Source organism: Sceloporus undulatus, chromosome 1, assembly GCF_019175285.1.
Source record: "Sceloporus undulatus isolate JIND9_A2432 ecotype Alabama chromosome 1, SceUnd_v1.1, whole genome shotgun sequence".
Taxonomy (NCBI): domain Eukaryota; kingdom Metazoa; phylum Chordata; class Lepidosauria; order Squamata; family Phrynosomatidae; genus Sceloporus; species Sceloporus undulatus.
In genome coordinates this window covers 36962425-36984864 of record NC_056522.1, presented here as the reverse complement: position 1 = coordinate 36984864, position 22440 = coordinate 36962425, and the positions used below count along the sequence as shown (strand labels likewise).

At 42.1% G+C, this 22440-nt stretch overlaps 1 protein-coding gene across 1 annotated transcript in view; it reads right to left on the bottom strand.

Moving 5' to 3' along the window:
- Positions 1-21705, bottom strand: part of SMYD2 (SET and MYND domain containing 2) — a 74061-nt gene extending 52356 nt beyond the window's left edge. Inside the window, exons 1-2 of the mRNA XM_042437878.1 lie at positions 21395-21705; positions 827-890 (exon numbers count right to left, since the gene is read on the bottom strand). Coding sequence (XP_042293812.1) covers positions 827-890; positions 21395-21615 — 285 coding nt within the window. The 5' untranslated portion in view covers positions 21616-21705. The remainder of the gene's footprint in view (positions 1-826; positions 891-21394) is intronic.
- Positions 21706-22440: the final 735 nt, after the last annotated feature.

Sequence of the window (22440 nt, the reverse complement as noted above, 5' to 3'; positions counted from 1 at the left end):
ACCCCCAAAGCTAAATCCAGCCTTTCTTTCTGATTGCTCAGCTAGGCACAGGCTTCTTCACCAGCTTAGAGAAATAATGTTTAACCATCTGGTATGCTTAAAAGGAGGCAGAAGCTTCTGAAGCAATTAGGCCATGTAGCAGTCTACTAATCTAATGGCTCAGCGGTACCATGAACCAGCACAGATGATCCACAAGCATTCATGATGGTAATTTCCAAATTCCTAGAATAGTCCAGGCCTCTGACTCAGATTTCCACAGTCACACTGGACCCCACCCGCCTTCCCCTACTGCTATCCCTGCAGCTTCTCTCAATTATGCACTACAAATCCATGCTTTTGGTGCCTAAGCTGGCTGCAAGATTTGAGGAGTTTCAGTCCCAAAAGGTAATTTTTCAAAGCCCTGTATTAAAACTACCCTGACAATTTTTCATTGAAGGATGGTATAAAAATGATGACTGATATTCTACATTGTAGTTACCGATTTGTAATTGTAGCATTACAGATATGTAACTGTTCCATATTCACAACCATGGCACTGTTTCCACAATCATAAATGCCATCCCAAACCCACCTGAAACCCTAGAAGCCACTTTGAGAAAGATAGATATGTGGTGTGGTCAAGTGGGGGCATTTTAGGATGAGGTGGCCAACCCTCCCATGGCTCCCTGGAGTCTAAGGTGGGTTTCAGGGGCTGATTCCTTATTCATAGGTCATTCATAGCTACATTTATATAGCTACAAACATAATATAGGAACTCAGCCCATGTAAATAAATCTATAAAAGTTGTGAAATTCTCTTTTACCTTCATACTGGGTTCAATACTCACCTGGCATTCCACATTGCAGTAAAAAGCCTGCTTACATCTTCCACACTTGGATAAGCCTTCTCGCCTTTAAAAAAGAGAGAGATAAAATACAATTGTCAGTAATAATAAATGTGATTTTTTTTTAAAAAGAAAGAAAAGAAAAATCATACATTTTGGCACTTCAGCATATAAAATAGGGGTAGGCTAACTATGGCACAGTAGATGTAAATGGATTGCAATTCCAATAATCTCTCTCCATTAGCTATGCTGGCAAGGACTAATGGGAGCTGCAGTCTGCATCATCAACAGGCAGTGGTTCTAATGAAAATTCAGAGGGAATAAGCACACTGAGAGGATGAACATATAAAGATTTTATTGACAAACCACAAAATAAGGTTTTTTCACAAGTTCTAGATCTGCTACCACAGGTCTCATATAGTGCTTGCTCAGAAAGATTAGACACAACATTATTACTATTATTATTATTATTATTATTATTATAGTTTATTTTTATAGTGCTGTAAATGTACACAACACTGTACATACAAATGATCAAATCAATAAAAATGAAACCTGCCAATAGCGTACAATTTACAAAATATGTATAAAACAATAGGTAATAATATAAAATAGAACTGGTTAAAATAAGCAGGCAACAATTAAAAACATCAACATCAGCTATTCAATCAAAAATTAGATAGATAATTACACAGTGCCTGGGAACGCTTCCCTGAACAGGGTGGTCTTCAACTCAGATTTAAAGAAGTGATGACCATGTTCGTGAGGGAAGAAGGTGAGGGGCAGCAAGTGAGAAGGGATGAATCCTGGACGGGGCAGTGGAAATTCTAGGCTGGGACAGCAGACCTTGACTACTAGAACGGAGGGTACGAGTGGGAATGTATGGAGAAAGAAGTTCAGATAAATGGGGGGGCAGCCCATGCAGGGCTTTAAAGGTCAACAACAGAAGCTTATACTGAATATGGATGGGAAAGGGGAGCCAGTGAAGGGATGATAATAAAGGAGAAACGTGGTCAAAGCAGCGAGCAGATGTAATGATGTCTGCCACTGAATGCTGAATGGAAATTAAAGGATGAAGATGAGAGAGAGGAAGCCCTGCCAGAAGGAGGTTGCAGTAATCTAGTTGGGAAACCACCAGAGCATGGACCAGAGTGTTGGCAGTGGAGGTCGAGATAAATGGACAGATTTTGGCAATGTTGTAAAGAATCTACAGGCTTTGGCTGTTGCATGGATGTGGGGGATAAAAGACAGAGAGCAATCAAAAGTGAAACCAAGACTGTGGGCTTCCTAGACCGGTCGAATAGAGGTGCTGTCAACAGAAAAAGAAAAGGAGTATTGAAGAGAGGACTTAGATGGAAAGAAAAGAAGCTCCGTCTTGGACATGTTGAGCTTCAAACGCTGATGATGCATCCACTGAGAGACAAGATGAAACTTGCTGTTCAAGCCCCGGAGAAAGGTCAGGGGTGGAAAGATACAGCGGAGTGTCATTGGCATACAAATGATAGGAAAAACCAAAAGAGCTGATAAGTTTTCCTAGGGACAATGTGCAAAAGAGAACAGTAGGGGACCCAAAACAGAGCTTTGAGGAACTCCAACATATAGGGGAACAGAGGATGAAGTCTGACCACCCATGACTACTGCAAAAGATCTATCTGACAAATAAGATTTAAACCAATCAAGAACAGAGTTCGAGAACCCAAGGTCAGAAAGTATATCAACTAAAAGACAGCGATCCACGGTGTCGAAGAGTAAAGGCCATTTGCCTTGGCCCGTAAAAGATCGTTAGAGTGTAGAATGCTGCAGGCGGAAACCGGACTGTAAGGGATCTAGAATGGAGTTGGCTTCGAGATACTCAAGAATAAACAACCCGTTCAAAAACCTTAGAAAGAAAAGGAATAAGAGAAATTGGACGATAGCTGGACAAAGAAGGGTCAAGAGAAGATTTTTTCAGAATTGGGGAAATGAGAGCATGTTTAATGTCCAAAGGAAAGGAGCCCTTAGAAAGGGAGAGATTAAAGATAAAGAGAAGTGTGAGCAGAAAAGAAGGGGCTATAGAGATCAGAAAGTGAGAGGGAATTGGATCAAGAGAATAGGTTTCAGGTTTGGAAGAGTTCAGCAACATAGAGTTCTTCCAAAGAAAAAGGAGGAAACACAGATATTTTTTTAGTTGAAGGTACCAGAAGATTAGTGATAGAAGACAAGTCAGGAAGAACTATTTCAGATCGGATAGTAGTGATCTTAGGTGGGATACAGACCGCCCAAAAAGGGTGGTCTCCCAGCCGTCATGCCAAAATGGCAGTGCCCAAGTGTACAGGGCACTGCCATTTTGACACCCTCATCACGTGTAAGGGGCGTCTAAAAGCGCCACCCCTCGCACGTCATGATGGCGCCTCATACCGCCCATCTGGAATGGGCCTCAGTAATGAAATAGTTGGCTAAGTCAGTAGGGGAAGATAATGAAGAGACGAGGGGAGAGGAAGGTTTTAGCAAAGAGTTGAAGCAGGAGAACAAACGCTGCGGATGCCTCTCACTGGCGCATATCAATGATTTATAGTACAGTAATTCTGTTTTGTCATAGGCAGGGTGCGTGAGAAAGATAAAAGGACAAATTTATAATGAATAAAATCTGCCCACTCCTGGGACTTTTTCCAAAGATGTTCGGCCGCTTGAGAGCATGGTAGCAGCTCTAGGACATTTGGTGGCTCTAGTGTTGTCCTTTTGTCTGCAATGGAAACATATGTGACATTTGATAGCAATAGTGATAGATGTGTTTGTGCTATTTTATGTAATAAAGTTCATTTACCAACCGCTCAAAATATTATTTGGATATACATTCCAATAAGCATTATAATGATATATCTTTATTAACAGTCTATACCAATCATGACCAAGTTGTATCAAAATGTCTTGGGCTTCCCCTTCGTCTCATGATCTCTTTTCTGTAGCACTACATTATACACATACTGGCATATTTTTAAAGAAGGTCGAGACATCCAATGATATCTCAAGTGGCACATCCATGGAAATCCAGCTCATCTTCTGAATGCTAGGACTTTTCAGATATCAAATTTGATGGAAGATTTTTGCATTCTTTCCTTGTCCTTAGATAGATAGGGATTTCCTGCAGATAAACGCCTCTCTCTCTCTCTCTCAATCTCATTCAAACTAACCATGTGACTTAGGCCACTCCTCCTTTGGGACTAACAGATTCTCTCTCCAGTATCATCTCTTGAACTGCATGTTTTCTAACTTTCTCCTCTCTCAACTTTCTTTGGAAAGCGCTTTTTACCTGAACTATTCACTAACTAGATTAGGATATAGTTTATAGATTAAAGCCATTAGTAAACTTTTGTTTTAAACTACAAGCTACATGTTTGTTGTTTTTGAGTCAGTTCTTAGGGAAACATAGGGCTGAAACAGACGGCCCTAATCAAGGCGGCTTGAAGCCACCCCATTTAAGCTGAATCAGAGCCGCAGCAAACAGACACGCAGCCCCAATCCAGTCAGCTTCTGCCCCAATAGGAGTGGGGAAAAATCAGCTCCTAATTGGGGTGGAAAAAAGCCACCTCTTTGTCTCTAGAGCCAGCTTTTCACCGGCTCCAGGGCAAGTGGCATCTAAATGACATGCCCCCAAGTTGCTCGTAAACCGGCTGGTGTGTAATTGCTGACATGGCTTCCAGGCAACTCGGGGTCATGTTATGTCTAAATGTCACATCCCCAAGCTGGCTAGAAGCTGGCTTTACGAGGCTGCTTGTTTCGACCCATAGTTAGAGAAAAGCACATTTCTGCTACTCTGCTGATTTAAAGCTAGACCCTAACAGACCTGGCTTTGACATTTTTGATATTTCAATATTTTTGTTTCCTTACAAAGGCTGAAGCCTTAGGAAACTTAAATTACCTTAAAAAATTATCATACCCTGAATCCACTTCACAATAAATAAAAATAAAAATAAGAAATTCCCAAACAGAAAACTAACAAAAGCCCAGTTCAGAGGAAACAATAAGCCATGGATTCAACTAATCTTGGTTTGGTATGCTGGTTTATTGATTTATGAGGTGCCTAGACAAAATTAGAAACTTGTAATTTAGAATACACCAGAAATGGGCACTTAGCTCTCCTCCCATTGTGTGAGAAGGGAGGCAGAAATGTTCTCAGGATGGTCATGTGAGGTTGGGCCCATAACAAGTAGCTAAACCAATATAAATCTATAAAAAATGTGCCAAAAGCTATTGAATGTCATTCAATATTACAAAATCTGTTTTAAAAATGCACAGCAACACGTATAATTAGACAAGAAATGATGGAGAGATGTAATTTGTCAAATTATCATGGGGCAGAATTTGGAGGCATAACCATGTTAGCCGGGAATATCAGTATGAAGAATAACTGAGCAAAAGTAGTTGTAGCAGAAGATTTCATAGACTTGATGTACTTCCTCAGATGCATGGTGTTCAAAACAGAAGAGTGAAGAGAGGAAATTAGAGAACCCTACTAGTGGTCACGTACAGCTCCCAACTAAGACCACTCAGATATATCATCCACAAGCTACAACCTATTTTGGACAATAACACTGCCCTCTCAAGGGCTCTTGGTAGCAAGCATTTATTTGCAAGCAGACAGGTACAAAATCTTGCCACAAACCCAGATGCCAACTCTACTCTTGACCAATTTATCATATCTCCTTTCTGGTTACCAGCTAGTATGCGCCACATTCCAAATCTCCCTCCACAATTCATATAATCACCCATCTACCCTGGCCTCAGGCAACATACAGTGCACCCGTGCCATATGCGGCTTCAAGCTTACATTGAAGCCATATGGCAATTGGGGAAATGGTGCGTGCTCTGCACTGCACTGGAAGCACACACCCCATTGTTTCCACTGGGGCATGAGCATACGCGGAATTCCGTTTACGCGGGGGGGATCCGGAATGGATCCTCATTTAAGGGAAGGGCCCACTGTATTTTCTCCTGCCTTTGTCCCTCAACAGCCATAGTTGAACCAGAACTTTTCATCTCATTATCATACCCACAAGTTTTGCATTCTGTGAATATTCATACAGTCTGATCAGGGACGTAGCCAAGGGGGGGGGTTTCTTGGGTCTGGACCCGCCCCTTTCATTAGAAAAAATGAATGGGGGGTGGCCTGCTGGCCGGCAAGCACTCAAGCCCCATTATAATGGTGGCACTTAGACTGGAACCCCCCTTCCTAAAATCCTAGCTACGTCCCTGGTCTGATTATAAAGGTCCTTCATGGCACCAGATAATAGCATATTTCTTTTGCTCTGTTTCAAAGGTGCTACAAGTCCCCTTTGCACGCTTAAATAATCATGATTATTCATTGTGTTCGTAGTATCATTTTGGTTGTATTCTGTGCCTGAAACTAATAAACATAATGATATAACTTGTCAGACAGATTACCTCAGGTACGTTACTTTAATTTGAGAAGAAGTTCAAATGCTTCCTTTTTATACTTCTTTTTAATATGGGAACAAACCCATTAAAAATACTTCTTTAAAGCAATCTTAGGCAGGGTACAGACCACCAGAAAGAGGCATCCGGGAGTCGCCTCTCTTTTCCGCGTAGCTGCACCGCAGCAACCAAACCACGGCGCGGCTATGCAGAAAGCAAAGGAGCTCCTTTTAGTGCCACCGCAAACTGCCTGCGGCAGCGCGAGCACATCACTCCTGCGTGTGCCCATCTGGACGGCGTGCAGCAGTGACATCATCGCTACGCGTGCCATGTATACAGCACCGCGCAGTGATGACATCCTGGTGACGTCCTAGGATTGTGAGGCGTCTGGAAACGGCGCCCCGAGGCAACCCTAGCACGTCACCAGGACGTGCTAAAGGGCCCGTCGGTTAGTTCTTCCAAGACTACATGCTAGAAAAAGTCATTTAACATGCTTGCAACCAGAGGATTTAATTTGCAACCCCTTTTCTAAGCAGAGTTTTCTACAAACAGAGAAATCCTGAAATTGTCTTGATACACACCATATCCCTTTGGGATATTTCTACAGAGTGGCTACTAGAAGGAAGTTCTCAGTCTCAGTTGCAAAGCAAGCTGCATTGCAGCAAAGCTACTGTGCTGTACAGAACATCTGCAATGCAACACATTACACCTGTAAGCAAGTACAGGAATTCCCAACAGTTTAGCAATACTTGCTCTGGGAAACATTTAGAAAACATTCTCTCTTCTCTCCAAAAACACAGTGCTAAATGTTAAGATATTGTTGTGAGACCACTGTGTGACTTCTGCCAGTAGGACTAACATGATGAGTTTACCTTAAAAACAGTGTGGAATATTATGTTAATGTGTGTGTTATGTGCCTTCAAGTTGTTTCTGACTCATGATGACCCTAAGGCCTATCGTGGGGTTTTATTGGCAAGATTTGTTCAGATGACATTTGTCATTGCCTTTCCTTGAGCCTGAGAGCATGTGACTTGCTCAAAGTCACTCACTGGGTTTCATAGCCAAGCAGGAATTGAATCCTAGTCTCCAGAGTCATAGTTCAACACTCAACCCTCTCTGCCACCTAGTCTACTACTTTGGCATGGCCATGAGGATGAGCAAAGTTTTTGCTTCCCTTTAAGATTAACCATAACTTGGCCAGTCTCCCAAACCAGACAAACTATTTTAATTATGATCAATAGTAACATGCCAATCACAAGCCATGATTTATATAGCCAAACTATGTGCTATTATTATTATTAGCTACAGCTTGGAGCTTCAACATGCTAAATTGGAGGGACATGCTTAAGTCCATCATTCTCTCAGGGGAGAATGAGTAACTTAAATCAGTTTTCTCACCACTGTATGAACACCTCAAAGGTGCTACAAGATCTCTCTAGAGACTGGAAATGGGTGGAGGGAGCAGCCAAGCAAGGAGGATTGCCCATTGCCAGCTATCATGGCCACCAAATGAGGCACATGGCTAGATGGGCAGAGAAGCTGGGCAGCCATGCAAGGAGGCTCATCTGTCATCAACTAAATCGATGAACCTTGGTTTACTACTCTCACCCACAAGCCCTTCCACCTGTACAGCCAGGTGGACAGCTGAGTGGATTATTCTTTTCAGCCAGTGCACACTGATAATAATAAATTATTTATTTATAGCCCGCCCAATCCAGGTGGGTTACAGCAATAAAAATATATACAGAATACAATTCAAAATTCAAAATTAGCCCCTTTCCAATCTCCAATTCCCCTCACTCGCTCCAGGCTGGAAGATGGCAGTTGTTGCCATGGAGGGAGGGCTCAGTCTCTTGAGGGCAGTCCCGATGTCGTTGGGCCTGCCCTCTCTCTCCCTCCAGGATGGAAGATGGCACTCTTCTGGGGGACCTCCAGAGGTTTTGCAGGATGATTTCATTGTGGTGCACAGGCTATAGTATTTATTTATTTATTATTTTATTTCAAGGATTTATATCCCTCCTTTCTCCCACAATGGAATTCAAGGTGGGTGTTGGTGATCCTCCTCACACATATGCCAGCACTTTACTCCCAGCTACTGCATAGCTGTGTAGGGTCCAGGGGAAGGGTGAATTTGGGCTGGGAGGGAAGTAGTCCTTGACAGGGGAAAAGAAAAATAAGGCTTGAGAAGGAGTCTTCTCACCAGGATGTGTGGACTCTTAATAAGCCCCTCCCTCCTTTCTTTTCCTTGAATCACGGAATATTCCTCCCTTTGCTACTAAACTCTCAGTCCAAAGCAGAAATCATCCGATTCGAGACTGCTTTAACTGACCAGGCTCAGTACTAGGGAATCCTGCAAATTGTAGTTTGTGGTGGTATCAGAGCTCTCTGACAGAGAAGGCTAAATGTCTCACAAAACTACCGTTCTCAGAAATCCTTAGCACTGAGCCAGGGCAGTTAAAGCTGTCTCAAACTGTGTTCAGGACCTGTTAATCTGAAAAAGAATAAGAATCTATACATCCCACCCTCTTGATGGCATCATAGCAAAAGAGAGTGGGGACTGTGCAAGTCCAGAGGTCTCTGAGGGTTGTCCTCAGAATGATCAAGCATGGTGAATGCTATCTCATTGCTAGCTAACAGACAACGCCCTGCGCAGATAAAGCAGCTTACCAAAATAAAATAAAATAAAACCCCAAAGCATTTGTGCAACAATAACTGTCTTGATCATAAGAGATGTTCATCAGTAAAATACTTGGAAGACAGGACTCCCTTCTGTTGGAAGTTTTTAAACAGAGGTTAGGTGGCCATCTGTCAGGGATTCTTTAACTGTGGATTCTTCCCTAGGCAGGGAATTTGACAAGATGACTCCTGTGGTCCATTCCAAATTTACATTTCTAAGATTCTATGCTGAGTTGATGCCTCAGTAGGTTTACTGCTATATCCCCTTGCCATTCCTTTTCCCATTTGTGCCTCATTTTTTAAATTGTCAGATTAAGCTATGGATCTCTGTTATTTAAAATAGTTTGCAGCAATTTTGAATATTTTATAAATAAGATAAAATAAATATAAACCTACCTGACCAGGAAACCTACCAATATATCAAAAGACTAATTTTAATAATACAGTATATCCCAATGTATAGGTAACTCCACTAACACACTGTATTGGTGTTGGGAGAAAGATTTTTACTATTCAGATATGTTTTCTTTTTATTATTCAATCATTTTACTGGATGTAAACTCTTCCATTATAAGAAGATGGTGCTATTAATGACTAAATTAATCAACTTCTTACATGTAGGAAGAATGGTACAAAAACAGTTGCACTTCACACCCACAACTGCTAAAAATATGAAAGAGAACGGCAATACTCATCCACAGCCCTTCTCTGATAACAGAAGCAATATCTTGAGAAAGACTGCACCTTAGGAATATAGTTTTATCAGTACCAATAGAATCATATGCTCCAGCCAACATATTAATGCCACAAAAATTCTATTAGCAGACCTTTCTAACTAGGAGAACTCAAGGAAAGCCTTAGACACATTTTGGCAAGAAAGCTTTAAACATTTTCCCAATACATAAATCGTTGTTCAATGCCATCAAGTTAATTTTGACTTATGGCAATCCCATGAATGAGAGCCCTCTAAGTCTCCTTGTTATTAACAAGCCTTCTCAGGTCTTAGAAACTCAAGGCCATGGCTTCCTCGATTGAGTCTACAGACCCAATGCTTTCCACCTTACCAAACATTATTGTTTTTTTTTAAAGAGTCATGTATTCTCATGTTATGTCCAAAGTGTGACAGTCTTTGGACAGTTATGCCCAAAATGTGACAGTTTAGTAGACAAATAACTCAACCCAGCCTGACCATTTATGATGTCCAGGCATGAGGAATGTACTGGCACATGCAGGTTGTTTTTCTTCCCCATATACAAGGACTGATCAAGAACTAAGGGGAGTCCAATTTTATGGACTACAGAATACCTCACCAGAATTGTTGAAGTTAATTTACAAACAACCATCCCAAAACTAACTTTTCCAGGCTCTAGGACTGGTAAAAGACCAGCACAAGGGCAATTAAGCTGTGATAGGTATAGGGAAAAGCAATTACTTCCTTTCTTTCCTTTGGCTTCTTCCTTCACTTCTAGCAGTGCAGAGAGGTTAGGGTCAAACATGTGGTTTGCCTCTGATTGTAGGAACTTTCTTCCAGAACTATCGAGTATCCCCAGTCTATATTGGAAACCTGAAATGGAGGGTAGAAAGTCTCTAACCTTTTGCTCCTTCTCCCAATTGCAGTCTTCATTTAGATCAAGCTCCTATGCCCACAATTTGTGCAGGTGGGAGAAGCTCCAATTTGCTTTAGTTAAAGTCACATATAGTTTTGCATCTCCATCAATGAATCTCAATATATCATTTTTTTCCTCTCAGCGTGCAAAGGACCAGTACTATATTTATATTTATGGAAGTTTCCTTTTGTCTGGGAAACTTTGCAGAGGCCAACAGCTGATAGCTTATGGAATGGTACCGGTCTATTGACCACCATTCTGAGCAGCACTGCTGTAGATCACAAAAATCCTTTTTCAAAGCAGTGGATCTGTCATAGTTCTGTTCTTCACAACAGAAATCCGTTTCTTGTGGATTTCTAATTGTTTTTTTTAAAAATGCACAAAACAAATCCATGTTTCTACCTTTTGAATACAAAGATATGCTTGAAAGGAGGTGGGCAGACCCTGATACATGGGAGATACAGATGGTCAGAAAGTATGGAAGGGTGCATGCAGTCATGGCGTCTGAATAGTGGTTGTAGGGTTAGGTGCGTGCAGATGCCCAGCCCTACAAAGCCCTAATTTTGGCCCCAGACTGGTGCAAAGCGCCAGTCTGTACAGGACCACAATCAGAGAAGCCAGAGAGACAAATAAATCTTTGCAGTAATGCTTATGTTTCTTCATCCTTCTCATAATTATCAAAGCCAGCATAAGTTATACAGAGCAACAAAAAGTCAATATTGTGCAAGGTTTTTCCCCCCTGTATTTATTTCAAAACATTTTTATCCTGCCTATTCTCTGGAAAGTTCTAGGTGTCCATAATTTATTCAGATATGCATTCTTGGTGAAGAATTGAGATTGCCTACGTGCAGAATTTTTATTATTCTCCTCAGTGAATTTGCACACATCCCCGACTTTAATCATCAGAAGAACTGAATTAAGACTTTCTAAACCAAAAACATAATGTTCTTCCCTCTATAAAGTTGGCATTATAAAATAACTGTAATCACCTTTAACACTAAATAAATAGGGATCCTCACAGGATAATAGAATTGTTTCTGCATTATGATCATATAAAGTGTTACTGATAGCATGCATAAGAAAGTACAAGACAACACAACCCAAAGGATTCTAACTGAAATTCTAACTATACTGAAGCCCTGACATGTGATATCAATTAGAGAGAACCACCTGTTTGAAACTGTACATCTCAAAAACTCCAGCAGTTATATACTGTGGGAGAAAATTGTGTTTAAATATAGGGAGCAGCATTTGTTCAGAATTATAAACTGACTGAAGCCAAACCCCCACTTGGCAAGTTATAATCTCTCAGCCTAACCTACCTTACAAGGCTGTTGAGAAGATAAAAATGGAGAGGAAGCCCACATACACTCCTTGGAAGAAAGCACACATATTAAAGTAACAAGCAGTAAACAGTATCCAATATTGGATATCTGTCTAGACAGAGCAGAAGAATCCATTGGAATTGGGTAAAAACACCCATGCACCCTGAAAACCTATTTCAGAGATTGGGAAACCTTCTTGGTTTTTAGGTGGATTGATAGGCAATAGAAAGAAGCAAACTGAAGTTCCATCACTGTAGCATTTATTACGCTAGCACAGCATTGAATTTGTACAAAACCATTAACACCCTAAAGTCACCAGATCCCAGAGCAGGGTCAGCTTTGGTTAGTACTTGAATGGGAGACTGCCAATGAATACTAAGTACTGGAGGCTATGCTTCTGAGAAAGAAACTGGCAAAACCACCTCTTAGTATTCCTTGCCTAAGAAAATCCTTGGCAACATAAAGGCACATACACACATGCATACTGATGGTGCTAAATGAATTAATAAATAAATGCTGCTGTTCTCCTGTTCCTGCTGCCACTAGTAATAGTGTTTTTGCTTGTTAAAATTACTCCCTACCCTGCTTTATTCTATAGACCATCTATTTATAGTGTTTAGTTTGTCAAGCTCAGGTTAAGTTCAGATGTCAAGCAGTACTGTACTATGATTATGGTAAACTACAGAACCCAAACTATGGCTTGATCTTCCAGATCAATTACAGACAAATAACATTTAGATGTTCTTGTTTGTCTGTATATTACCACTGCTCAGCCCCAGACTCTTATCTTGACTCCCATCTTCATGGTGCAACAGACTCTGGAAGCAAGCCAATAGCCTTAACTGTAGCTTGTCAAATGTCTGTGAATTTAAGTCTAACAACAAACCACAAAGATCACAAATGGTGGTCTGTATAGACAAACTTCAAATTGTGGTTATGAGACACTAGACCCCATCTGATCTTGGAAGCTAACCAAGGTCAGTACTGGTTAGTACTTATGATGAGAGACTGCCAACAAATACTGGTTCTGCAGGATACACTGGTACCCCGGGATACGAATGCGCCGCGTTACGAAATTTCCGGGTTACGAAAAAAATCCATTAAAAAAAACTGTTCCGGGTTACGAAGGTTATTTCGGGTTACGAAAAATTTTTTGGTGCTTTTCGGCGCTTTTTCGCACCAAATCGCGGCTTTCGCTATTAGCGCCTATGGGGCTTCGGCTTGCGAATGCTTTTCGGGTTACGAATGGCGCCGCGGAACGAATTAATTTCGTAACCCGGGGGAGCCCTGTATATTTCAGAAGAAGGAACTGGAAAAATCACCTGGTTATTTCTTGCCTGATAAAATTTTATAAAATTAATGTGGTTGCCATAAGTCCACAGGTGATGTGAAGGCAGAGAGAGAGAGAGAGAGAGAGAGAGAGAGTCGGTCTTCCATATCCACAGAATTTTTATCCATGCCTTGAAAATATAACAAGAAGATATAAATTCCAAAAAAGCAAACCTTTAATTTACTATTTTATATAAGGGACACCATTTATTTAATGGTATTGGAGCATCCACTGGGTAGTCCTGGAACCAAACCACAGCGGATACCAACAGCCCACTGTATATATTGTCTTCAGAGAACTGTCTGTGGGAATCTCAAGTTCAGACATAAGGCAAAACCAAAGCTTGGCTAAACAATTATTGGTTTCATGTAATGACTGACCCCAGCCTCATTTTATTTTATCCTTACTAGCAGAAAACAGAAAATGTGTGTAAGTTTCTTACACTAGTTAGAAAGCTTATTGCAGGAGAGACAACAGGATATAAATTGTAATTTCTGGAATGCACATTTTCTTCCATCATTTTCTACCCATCAGGACGGATGGGAGTTTCTCAAAAGAGAGATACTGAAGGCACAATTTCAAACCGTTCCAGTGAGAAAGAAAAACGGGAGGTGTCTCAAGAAACCAGGATGAATGACTAAGGAACTTTCAACCGAGCTAAGTTTGAAACGGAACATGTATAAGAAATGGAAAAAGGGGGAAATCACAAAAAAGGAATTCAAAGAAATAGCAGGCATTTGTAGGGATAAAGTCAGAAAAGTTAAAGCGCAGAATGAACTCAGGCTTGCTAGAGAGGTTAAGAACAATAAAAAGGGCTTTTTTGGATATGTCCGCAGCAAAAGGAAGAAGAAGGAAACGGTAGGTTCACTGCGTGGAGAAGATGGCAAAATGCTAACAGAAGACAGAGAAAAGGCAGAATTACTCAACACCTTCTTTGCCTCAGTCTTCTCAGAAAAGGCAAAGGGTGCTCAACCTGAGGATAATGGAGCAGAGGACAGGATAGGGGCATTTCAGTACAGAATAAGTAAAGAGATAGTAGAGGAACACCTTATTAATCTAAATGAATTTAAGTCTCCGGGACCAGATGAACTCCATCCAAGGGTATTAAAAGAACTGGCAAATGTAATATCGGAGCCATTGGCAATCATATTTGAAAACTCCTGGAAAACAGGAGAGATCCCAGCAGACTGGCGGAGGGCAAACGTTGTCCCCATCTTCAAAAAGGGGAAGAAAGAGGATCCCAACAATTATCGTCCAGTTAGTCTGACATCAATACCAGGAAAGATTCTGGAGCAGATCATTAAACAGAGAGTCTGTGAACATCTAGAAGGCAATGCCATAATCACAAAAAGTCAACATGGGTTTCAGAGAAACAAGTCATGCCAGTCAAATCTGATCTCTTTCTTTGATAAAATTACCAACTTGGTAGATGAAGGGAATGCTGTGGATATAGTATATCTTGATTTCACTAAGGCCTTTGACAAGGTTTCCCATGACATTCTTGCAAACAAGCTTGTAAAATGTGGACTAGACAAGGTAACTGTTACATGGATTTGTAACTGGTTGACCGGCCGAACCCAAAGGGTGCTCAACAATGGCTCCTTTTCATCGTGGAGAGAAGTGACCAGTGGGGTTCCACAGGGCTCTGTCCTGGGCCCAGTGCTATTCAACATCTTTATCAATGACCTGGATGACAGAATTGGGAGCATACTTATCAAATTTGCAGATGACACCAAATTAGGAGGAATAGCTAATACTCCAGAGGACAGGATCAAAATTCAAAATGACCTGAATAGACTAGAAAGCTGGGCCAAAGCTAACAAAAAAGGCCAATACAATTTTAGGCTGCATCAATAAAAGTATAGTGTCTAGATCAAGAGAAGTAATTGTGCCATTATATTCTGCTCTGGTCAGGCCCCACCTGGAATATTGTGTCCAATTCTGGGCACCACAATTCAAAAAGGACATTGAGAAACTGGAGCGTGTCCAAAGGAGGGCGACTAAAATGGTGAAAGGTTTGGAAACCTTGCCCTATGAGGAGCGACTCAGAGAGCTGGGGATGTTTAGCCTGGAGAAGAGAAGATTAAGAGGTGATATGATAGCCCTGTTTAAATATGTGAAAGGATGTCATATTGAGGAGGGAGCAAGCTTGTTTTCTGCTGCTCCAGAGAACAGGACCCGGAACAATGGATCCAAGCTACAGGAAAAGAGATTCCACCTGAACATTAGGAGGAACTTCCTGACAGTAAGGGCTGTTCGACAGTGGAACACACTCCCTCAGAGTGTAGTGGAGTCTTCTTCCTTGGAGGTCTTTAAACAGAGGCTGGATGGCCATCTGTTGGGGATGCTTTGATTTGGATTTCCTGCATGGCAGGGAGTTGGACTGGATGGCCCTTGCGGTCTCTTCCAACTCTATGATTCTATGATTCTATGATTCTATGTTGCCATGGTGTAAACAAATGGAAGCAATGGTGTTTTAAAGGGCAGCTAGCAGCCTGGACCTATGCACACACATTTAGCATGCAAAGGCTCCTTCATTTTAATGCTCACATGCAGTGATGGACCCAAGCAAATTAAAGACTGTATAAGTAACTGTATAAGTAACTGATTTGCAGAAAGGGGGACCATATTTAGATGATAATGGCATATGTCAATGTCCACATACTTCAGACTGTGGTAGACTCCTTCTGTCCCCCTGTTCATATGTGACCACTATCCCAAAATCCTGCCCTGATGGCACCAGTAGTGTAAGCAAGGAAGATGTGTGCCTCATCCCATAAGTGTAGAGTGCACCTCCTTGCACAAACCATGGATTTCCAGTGCCTAACATCACAAATAACACATAAAGAAATACCTAAATACAACCCAGAAAATGAGGAAATCACAGCTGTTAAAGAGTGCTTGTATTTAGGACCAAATATTGATCAGAATGGTGATCACAGTCAAGAAATCAGAAGAAGACTAGGAACGGGAAGGGTAGCTATGAAAGAACTAGGCAAAATCCTAAAGAGAAAAGATATCCAACTGAACACCAAAGTCAGAATCACCAAGCCATTGTATTCCCCATCACCATGTATGGATGTGACAGCTGGGCAGTGAAAAAAGCAGATAAGAAGAAAATCAACTCACTTGAGATGTGATGCTGAAGAAATAGTGTGGGTGGCCAAGAAGACAAACAAGTGGGTCATAATGTAGATAAAGTATGAAATTTTCCTGGAAGCCAAGATGATCAAATTGAGACTGTCATACTTTGAGCATATCATGAAAAGCCAGGATCACTAGAAAAGACAATAATGCTAGGAAAGACAGAGGATAGTAGAAAGAGAAGAAGGCCGCACATCAGATGGATGCACTCAATCAGGGAGGACATGGGTCTGAGTTTGCAGGACCTGAGCAGAGCAGTGGGTGACAGGGAGGCTTGGAAATGTCTTATCACAGGGTTGCCATGAGTCAGGGTCTATCGGAGGGCAGTCAACAACAACAACAAATGTCACAACCAGGCTTAGCCTAAATAGCATAGACTACTTACTTCATGAAGAAATCTTAGGTCTATACCATGGATCTAGCTATTAGGGGAGGGTGAATGAGGGCATTATAGGAACCCCGAATCTAGGAATGGAGTTGTGTCAGCCAGTTCTGGATGGGGTAACACTTCTCTTGAATGATTCTGTTCACAGTTTGGGGGTGCTCCTTGACTCATTGCTCCAACTGACAGCTCAGGTGGATGTGACAGTCAAGAGCGCCTGCTATCAGCTTCGTCTGATATGCCAACTGCGCCCCTTCCTGGAGCCGAGGGACATGCACTGGTAACCTCTTGATTGGACTTCTGTAATGTGCTCTACTTGGGGCTGCCCTTGTGCCAAGTTTGGAAACTTCAGTTGGTACAAAATATGGCAGCCAGATTGATCATGGGAACTTCTAGGAATGACCATATAACACCGGTCTTGAAGTCCCTGCACTGGCTGCCTATTAGTTTCTGGGCAAAGTACAAGGTGTTGGTGATTACCTTTAAAGCCCTACATGGCTTGGGCCCAGAATACTTGAGGGAACGCCTTCTTCCCTATTGTCCGTCCCGCACACTAAGGTCCTCTGGAAGAAATCTACTACAGCCAAAAAAAATCTAGGCTAACATCAGTTTCCCAGAGGGCCTTTTCTACTACTGCTCCAAAACTATGGAATGACCTGCTGGAGGAGATCCGTCACATTCCCACTCTGACAGCTTTTAAGAAAGCACTTAAGATGGATCTCTTCTGGCAGGCCTTTCCAACTTAGTTACCCTCCCCAGATATAGAGATATTTGTCCCCTCATGTGCCTATTCTTCCCCGCCTATCTTTATGTCTATTTTTTATTGAATGTTTTTAATGTTTTTAATGCTATATCACCATTGTTTAATTCTGTTTTAATGTTGGGTACAGAGGGGTAGGTTTAGGGTTTGATTTTTTTCCCCCTAATCTTACTGTAACTTGATGTGTTTTATTGTTTTAACCCATCCGGATTCTCCATGATTGGGCGGGCTAGAAATAAATCTATATTATTATTATTATTATTATTATTATTATTATTAATCCCTACCCCCATAAAAATTCTTCCCCTGCAAATGAAATTTTATTACAGTCCCCAAATTTGTATCACTGCAGTAACCTAAACATCACTTGAGCATTTAGAAATACTGTTTAGGCCTCCAAAGAAAAAGGTCAAAGATACCAAGGGAAAGCAAACACCAGATGCAAGAGTTCTAGGTATGAATGTTTCACTCTTTCAAGTCAAAGTAGAAATTTGGGGGGTGAAATTAAAAATAATTAGTGGGGCAGAATTCTGATTTGGAAGGGCAATGCTCTCATTTTGCCTTTTCATTGCACCTCCTAGTCTGGGCCCTGCACAACAGAAACTTATTCAATATCCAATAATGCTCCAAGGAATACTATATCAGAGGGAGTGCTATGCTGGCCTGGAGAAGGCAAGAGTTCTGGGCCACAAGTTTACCACATGCTTCCTGGCCCACCTCATGGTCAGACTGGATATGGGTCTGGTTGATCCAGCCTTATCCTAGGACAAAAGAGGCCACAATACAGGTCTAAATGCCTCGCCATTTACCACAGAGTAGTGTAGAAACTCCATGTTTAACCCCAGCAAATCTGACAGACCCTTAGGCTGGTAGCGAAAAGTCCCCTCGTCTCCAGGTTGGACGTGAAAATGGGGTGACTGGTTGCAACCAGTGTTCTGTTTCCCCATCAGATGTAGCGATGGGAGGCTTCTCGCTAATGGCAATGGCTGAATAAGGTAAGGGGCATGCAGCGGTCGCAGATCCATGGTACAGAGAAGGCCATGTCTGTAAACACCTGCCTGACCCTGTGCCAGTCTGGGGAGTGGGTTTCAACTTGACCTGGGCCAGGATAGCATGGGCTTGGCCAAACTGCTGTCAAACTGCATTATTCCTACAGTGTAATTGGATCCTAACTCTCTGTAACATAAGAAATTAGGGCTGAGGAAATGTTGCTTCCCAAAAACATTGGGGAGGGGGAAGAATTCTTCATTCCCTCCCCCCTCCACTCCCTCACAGTTCTATGACACAGGTATCTAAATGTCTTACCAAACTACAATTCCCAGAATCCCACAGCATGGAGCCATGACAGTTAAAGCAGTGTCAACCTGCATTGTTTCTGCAATGTGGATGGAACCTTGGAATGGTTTGTCAAATGGCTAGAAGAGGTGTTTCAAATGCCAGGGATGCAGGCTACAGGGTGACCAGATGCTCTAACTGCAAAGAAGGATAAGGCACCACAAAATGTAGGGCATTCAAGAAAAAAGGTAGGACGTGACACCACAAAGGCTATAAAGACCCATAGAAATTAAATCTATGCTTCTTAGTCATGCTCAAAAAGGAGGACATTTTGAAATTCCTCGTGGACAGAAGGTTGACATCAAACTTTTGTAAGTTTTCATGTTAATCTTGAGAACCAGCATGGCTTAGTGGTATCAACGCTGAACGGTGACTCTGGAGACCAGGGTTTTATTCTCAGTTTGGGCATGGAACCCGGTGGTTGACTTTGTGCAAGTCACATGCTCTCAGCCTCAGGGGAAGGCAAGGTAAACCTCCTCTGAACCAACTCTTGCCAAGAAAAAAACATGACAATCATAGAATCATAGAGTTGGAAGAGACCACAAGGCCATTCAGTCCAACCCCCTGCCATGCAGGAAATCACAATCAAAGCATCCCAGACAGATGGCCATCCAGCCTCTGTTTAAAGACCTCCAGAGAAGGAGATTCCACCACTCTCCAAGGAAGGAGTGTGTTCCACTGTCGAACAGCCCTTACTGTCAGGAAGTTCCTCCTAATGTTCAGGTGGAATCTCTTTTCCTGGAGCTTGCATCCATTTTTCTGGGTCCTAGTCTCTGAAGCAGCAGAAAACAAGCTTGTTCCCTCTTCAATAGGACATCCCTTCAAATATTTAAACAGGGCTATTATATCACCTCACAGGTTCACCTTAGGGTCCCCATAACTCAGAAACGAGTTGAAGCCACACAACAACAACAAAAATCAAACCAAGAGACAGAATTGAAAGGATGGGAGGGGAATGAATTTGCTTCTGATTAACTTCTTCCTGGTTTCCCCAGAATTAAGACATTCTGTTCCTTTTAGACCATTTGTACGGTTTTAACTAGATGTTTTTAATTGTGTTCTTTTTTTTCTATCTATCTATCTGTCTGTCTACACATTATATAGTGGTCCCCAAACTTGGCGCTTTAAGAGATTTTGGACTTCAGCCGGTGTTGCCAATCTGGTGACTTTCACACCAAAATGGGTACTTTTCAGAGCCTTTGGTGTGATTTTGGTGACTGGTTTTAATGGTAATTTTGAGAGTTGAAATAAGTATTTGGTGAGATATTGGGGGGGGGGATTTGGTGAGTTTTGGCCAAACGTTTGGGGAATTATCTTTGAGGTTTATACCACACACATACATATATATATATATATATATATATATATATATATATATATATATATATGATATATTAGCTTATATATATATATATATATATATATATAGTTTATATATACAAAAATATTTTAAAACGATTATATATGTGATATATATATATATTATACACACATACGTATAATGTATTAGTTCATATATAGTTGATGTATAGAGATTATATATACAAAAAGTATTTTAAAAACTATTATATATATACATTAGTGTGTGAGAGATATATATATATCTCACACAAACATACATATATATTAGTTCACATATAGTTTATATATAGTTCATATATACAAAAATATTTTTAAAACTATGTGTGTATATATATATATGTTATATATATATATATATATATATATGTTATATATATTAGTGTATATATAGTTCTCATATATATATATATATATATATATATATGAAAGTATTTTAAACGCTCTGAGTCCCAGTCCTGGGAAAAGGGTGGGATATAAATAAATAAATAAATAAATAAATGTCTCTGTGAATGTGTGATCTGGGTGCCTGTAGAGACAGGCCAAAATAAAGCTGCTTTGGGTCACTTTGGAGGCATGCGATTTAAATGATGTCTGTGTCCTAAGAGGCCAGAAGTTGTGCCAAAGCTGTGGCCTAGTCCTTAGGACAGGATCGTGGCTTTGGCATGGCTTCTGCCCTCTTAGGACATATGCATCGTTTAAGCAGCATACCTCCAAAGTGACCCAAAGCAGCTTCATTTTGGCCTGTCTGTACAGGCACCCAGATCACACAGGCACACGTATATTAGTTTATACATAGAGTGTGTTATATATACATATATATAAACACACACACACACACAAAGTATTTTACAAATACTTTAGGCAGACAGATAGATAGATAGATAGATAGATAGATAGATAGATAGATACTTTTTTAAATGTTTTTTTGTTTGTGTCGTGAGCCGCCTGGGGTTCCCTTTTCCTGGAGAAAGGCGGCCTATTAGACGAATGAAAAGCCCTCCGGGCGAGTCCTGGAAGAGGAGGCCCACCCGGTCCCCCTTGGCTCCAGGGAGGCCTGCGGCACCTTTTGCTCCCCAACCCTGCCCCATACACACACACACACAGAGACACGTGTCCTCCCCCAGCCTTCCTGAGGGCAGGACCCCGGGGCTAGGACCCGCAGGGCCTCCTCCTCCACCTGCCCCGAGGCTGGAAAGGCCTCCTCCTCCTCCTCTTCCTCTTCCTCTTCCTGGCTCTACCTGGCAAAGCAGCCCTCGCAGTGGTTGCCCCTCTCGTTGACGGTGAGGACGCAGGTGAAGGCCGGGCAGGAGAAGAGCAGCTCCCCGGGGACGAAACCTCGCAGAGCCCGCAGACCCCGGCCTTTCCCTGGGCTCCGGAACCGCTCCAGCCCAGAGGGGGCCAAGGGGGGGCCCGGCTCTGCTTCTGGCTCCTGCAGCAGCAGAGAGGAAGAGGAGAGCATGGCCCAGGGTTCCCCAGAAGGAAGAGGAAGGAGGGGAGGCTGCTCTTAATGGAGCGGAACCAGGGACTGGCCGAGCCAGAGCCCCAGCCGGCACATACATGGGCATGGGAGCCTCTCCCCGGGAAAGAGCCCGCTGGGTCCTAGAGGAGGAAGAGCCACAGACAGCACTGAGAGAGAGGGCACCCCCTGCACCCCCCCCCTTCCCTTGCCTTGGCCTCCTCTTCGGCCACACCGAGCAGGCAGGCGCCTTGAGAATGGAAACGCCACAACAGCCAAGCCACCATAGCAATGGGAAGTCGAAGGCCTTTGGGGGCTAGGCAGCCATGGCCTAGAAGAGTGTCTTCCGGACATTTTGCCAGCAGCATTCTCTGAAGATCCCATCCACAGATGCTGGCCAAATGTCAGGAAGACACTCTTCTAAAACATGGCCGAAAAACCCACAAAAAACTATAATCACAGCAATGTTGTTCATTGTTGTATTATGTATTTAATGTTCATTGTAACCCGCCTCGATCTATAGGGAGAGGCAGGATATAAAATGTATTTATTACCATTTACTATTATTATTATTATCATCATCATAGAAGCTTCTCACACAAGGCCCAAACGCTTCAGAAGCACGGAGGTGGGACTGGCTGGCCCTGCTTCCAAAGCATCATTGAGGTGCATCTCGTTCTTCTCCCGCAGCCGTTTCTGTAATAATGTGATCATCCATTACACAAATATGGCTGCTCCGCACATGCTTTGACAACAGAAGGACAATGACGTTTGAGAAGCGCGGCCAGTGATCTCTGCTTCTGAAGCGTTTGGACAACAATTCCAGCA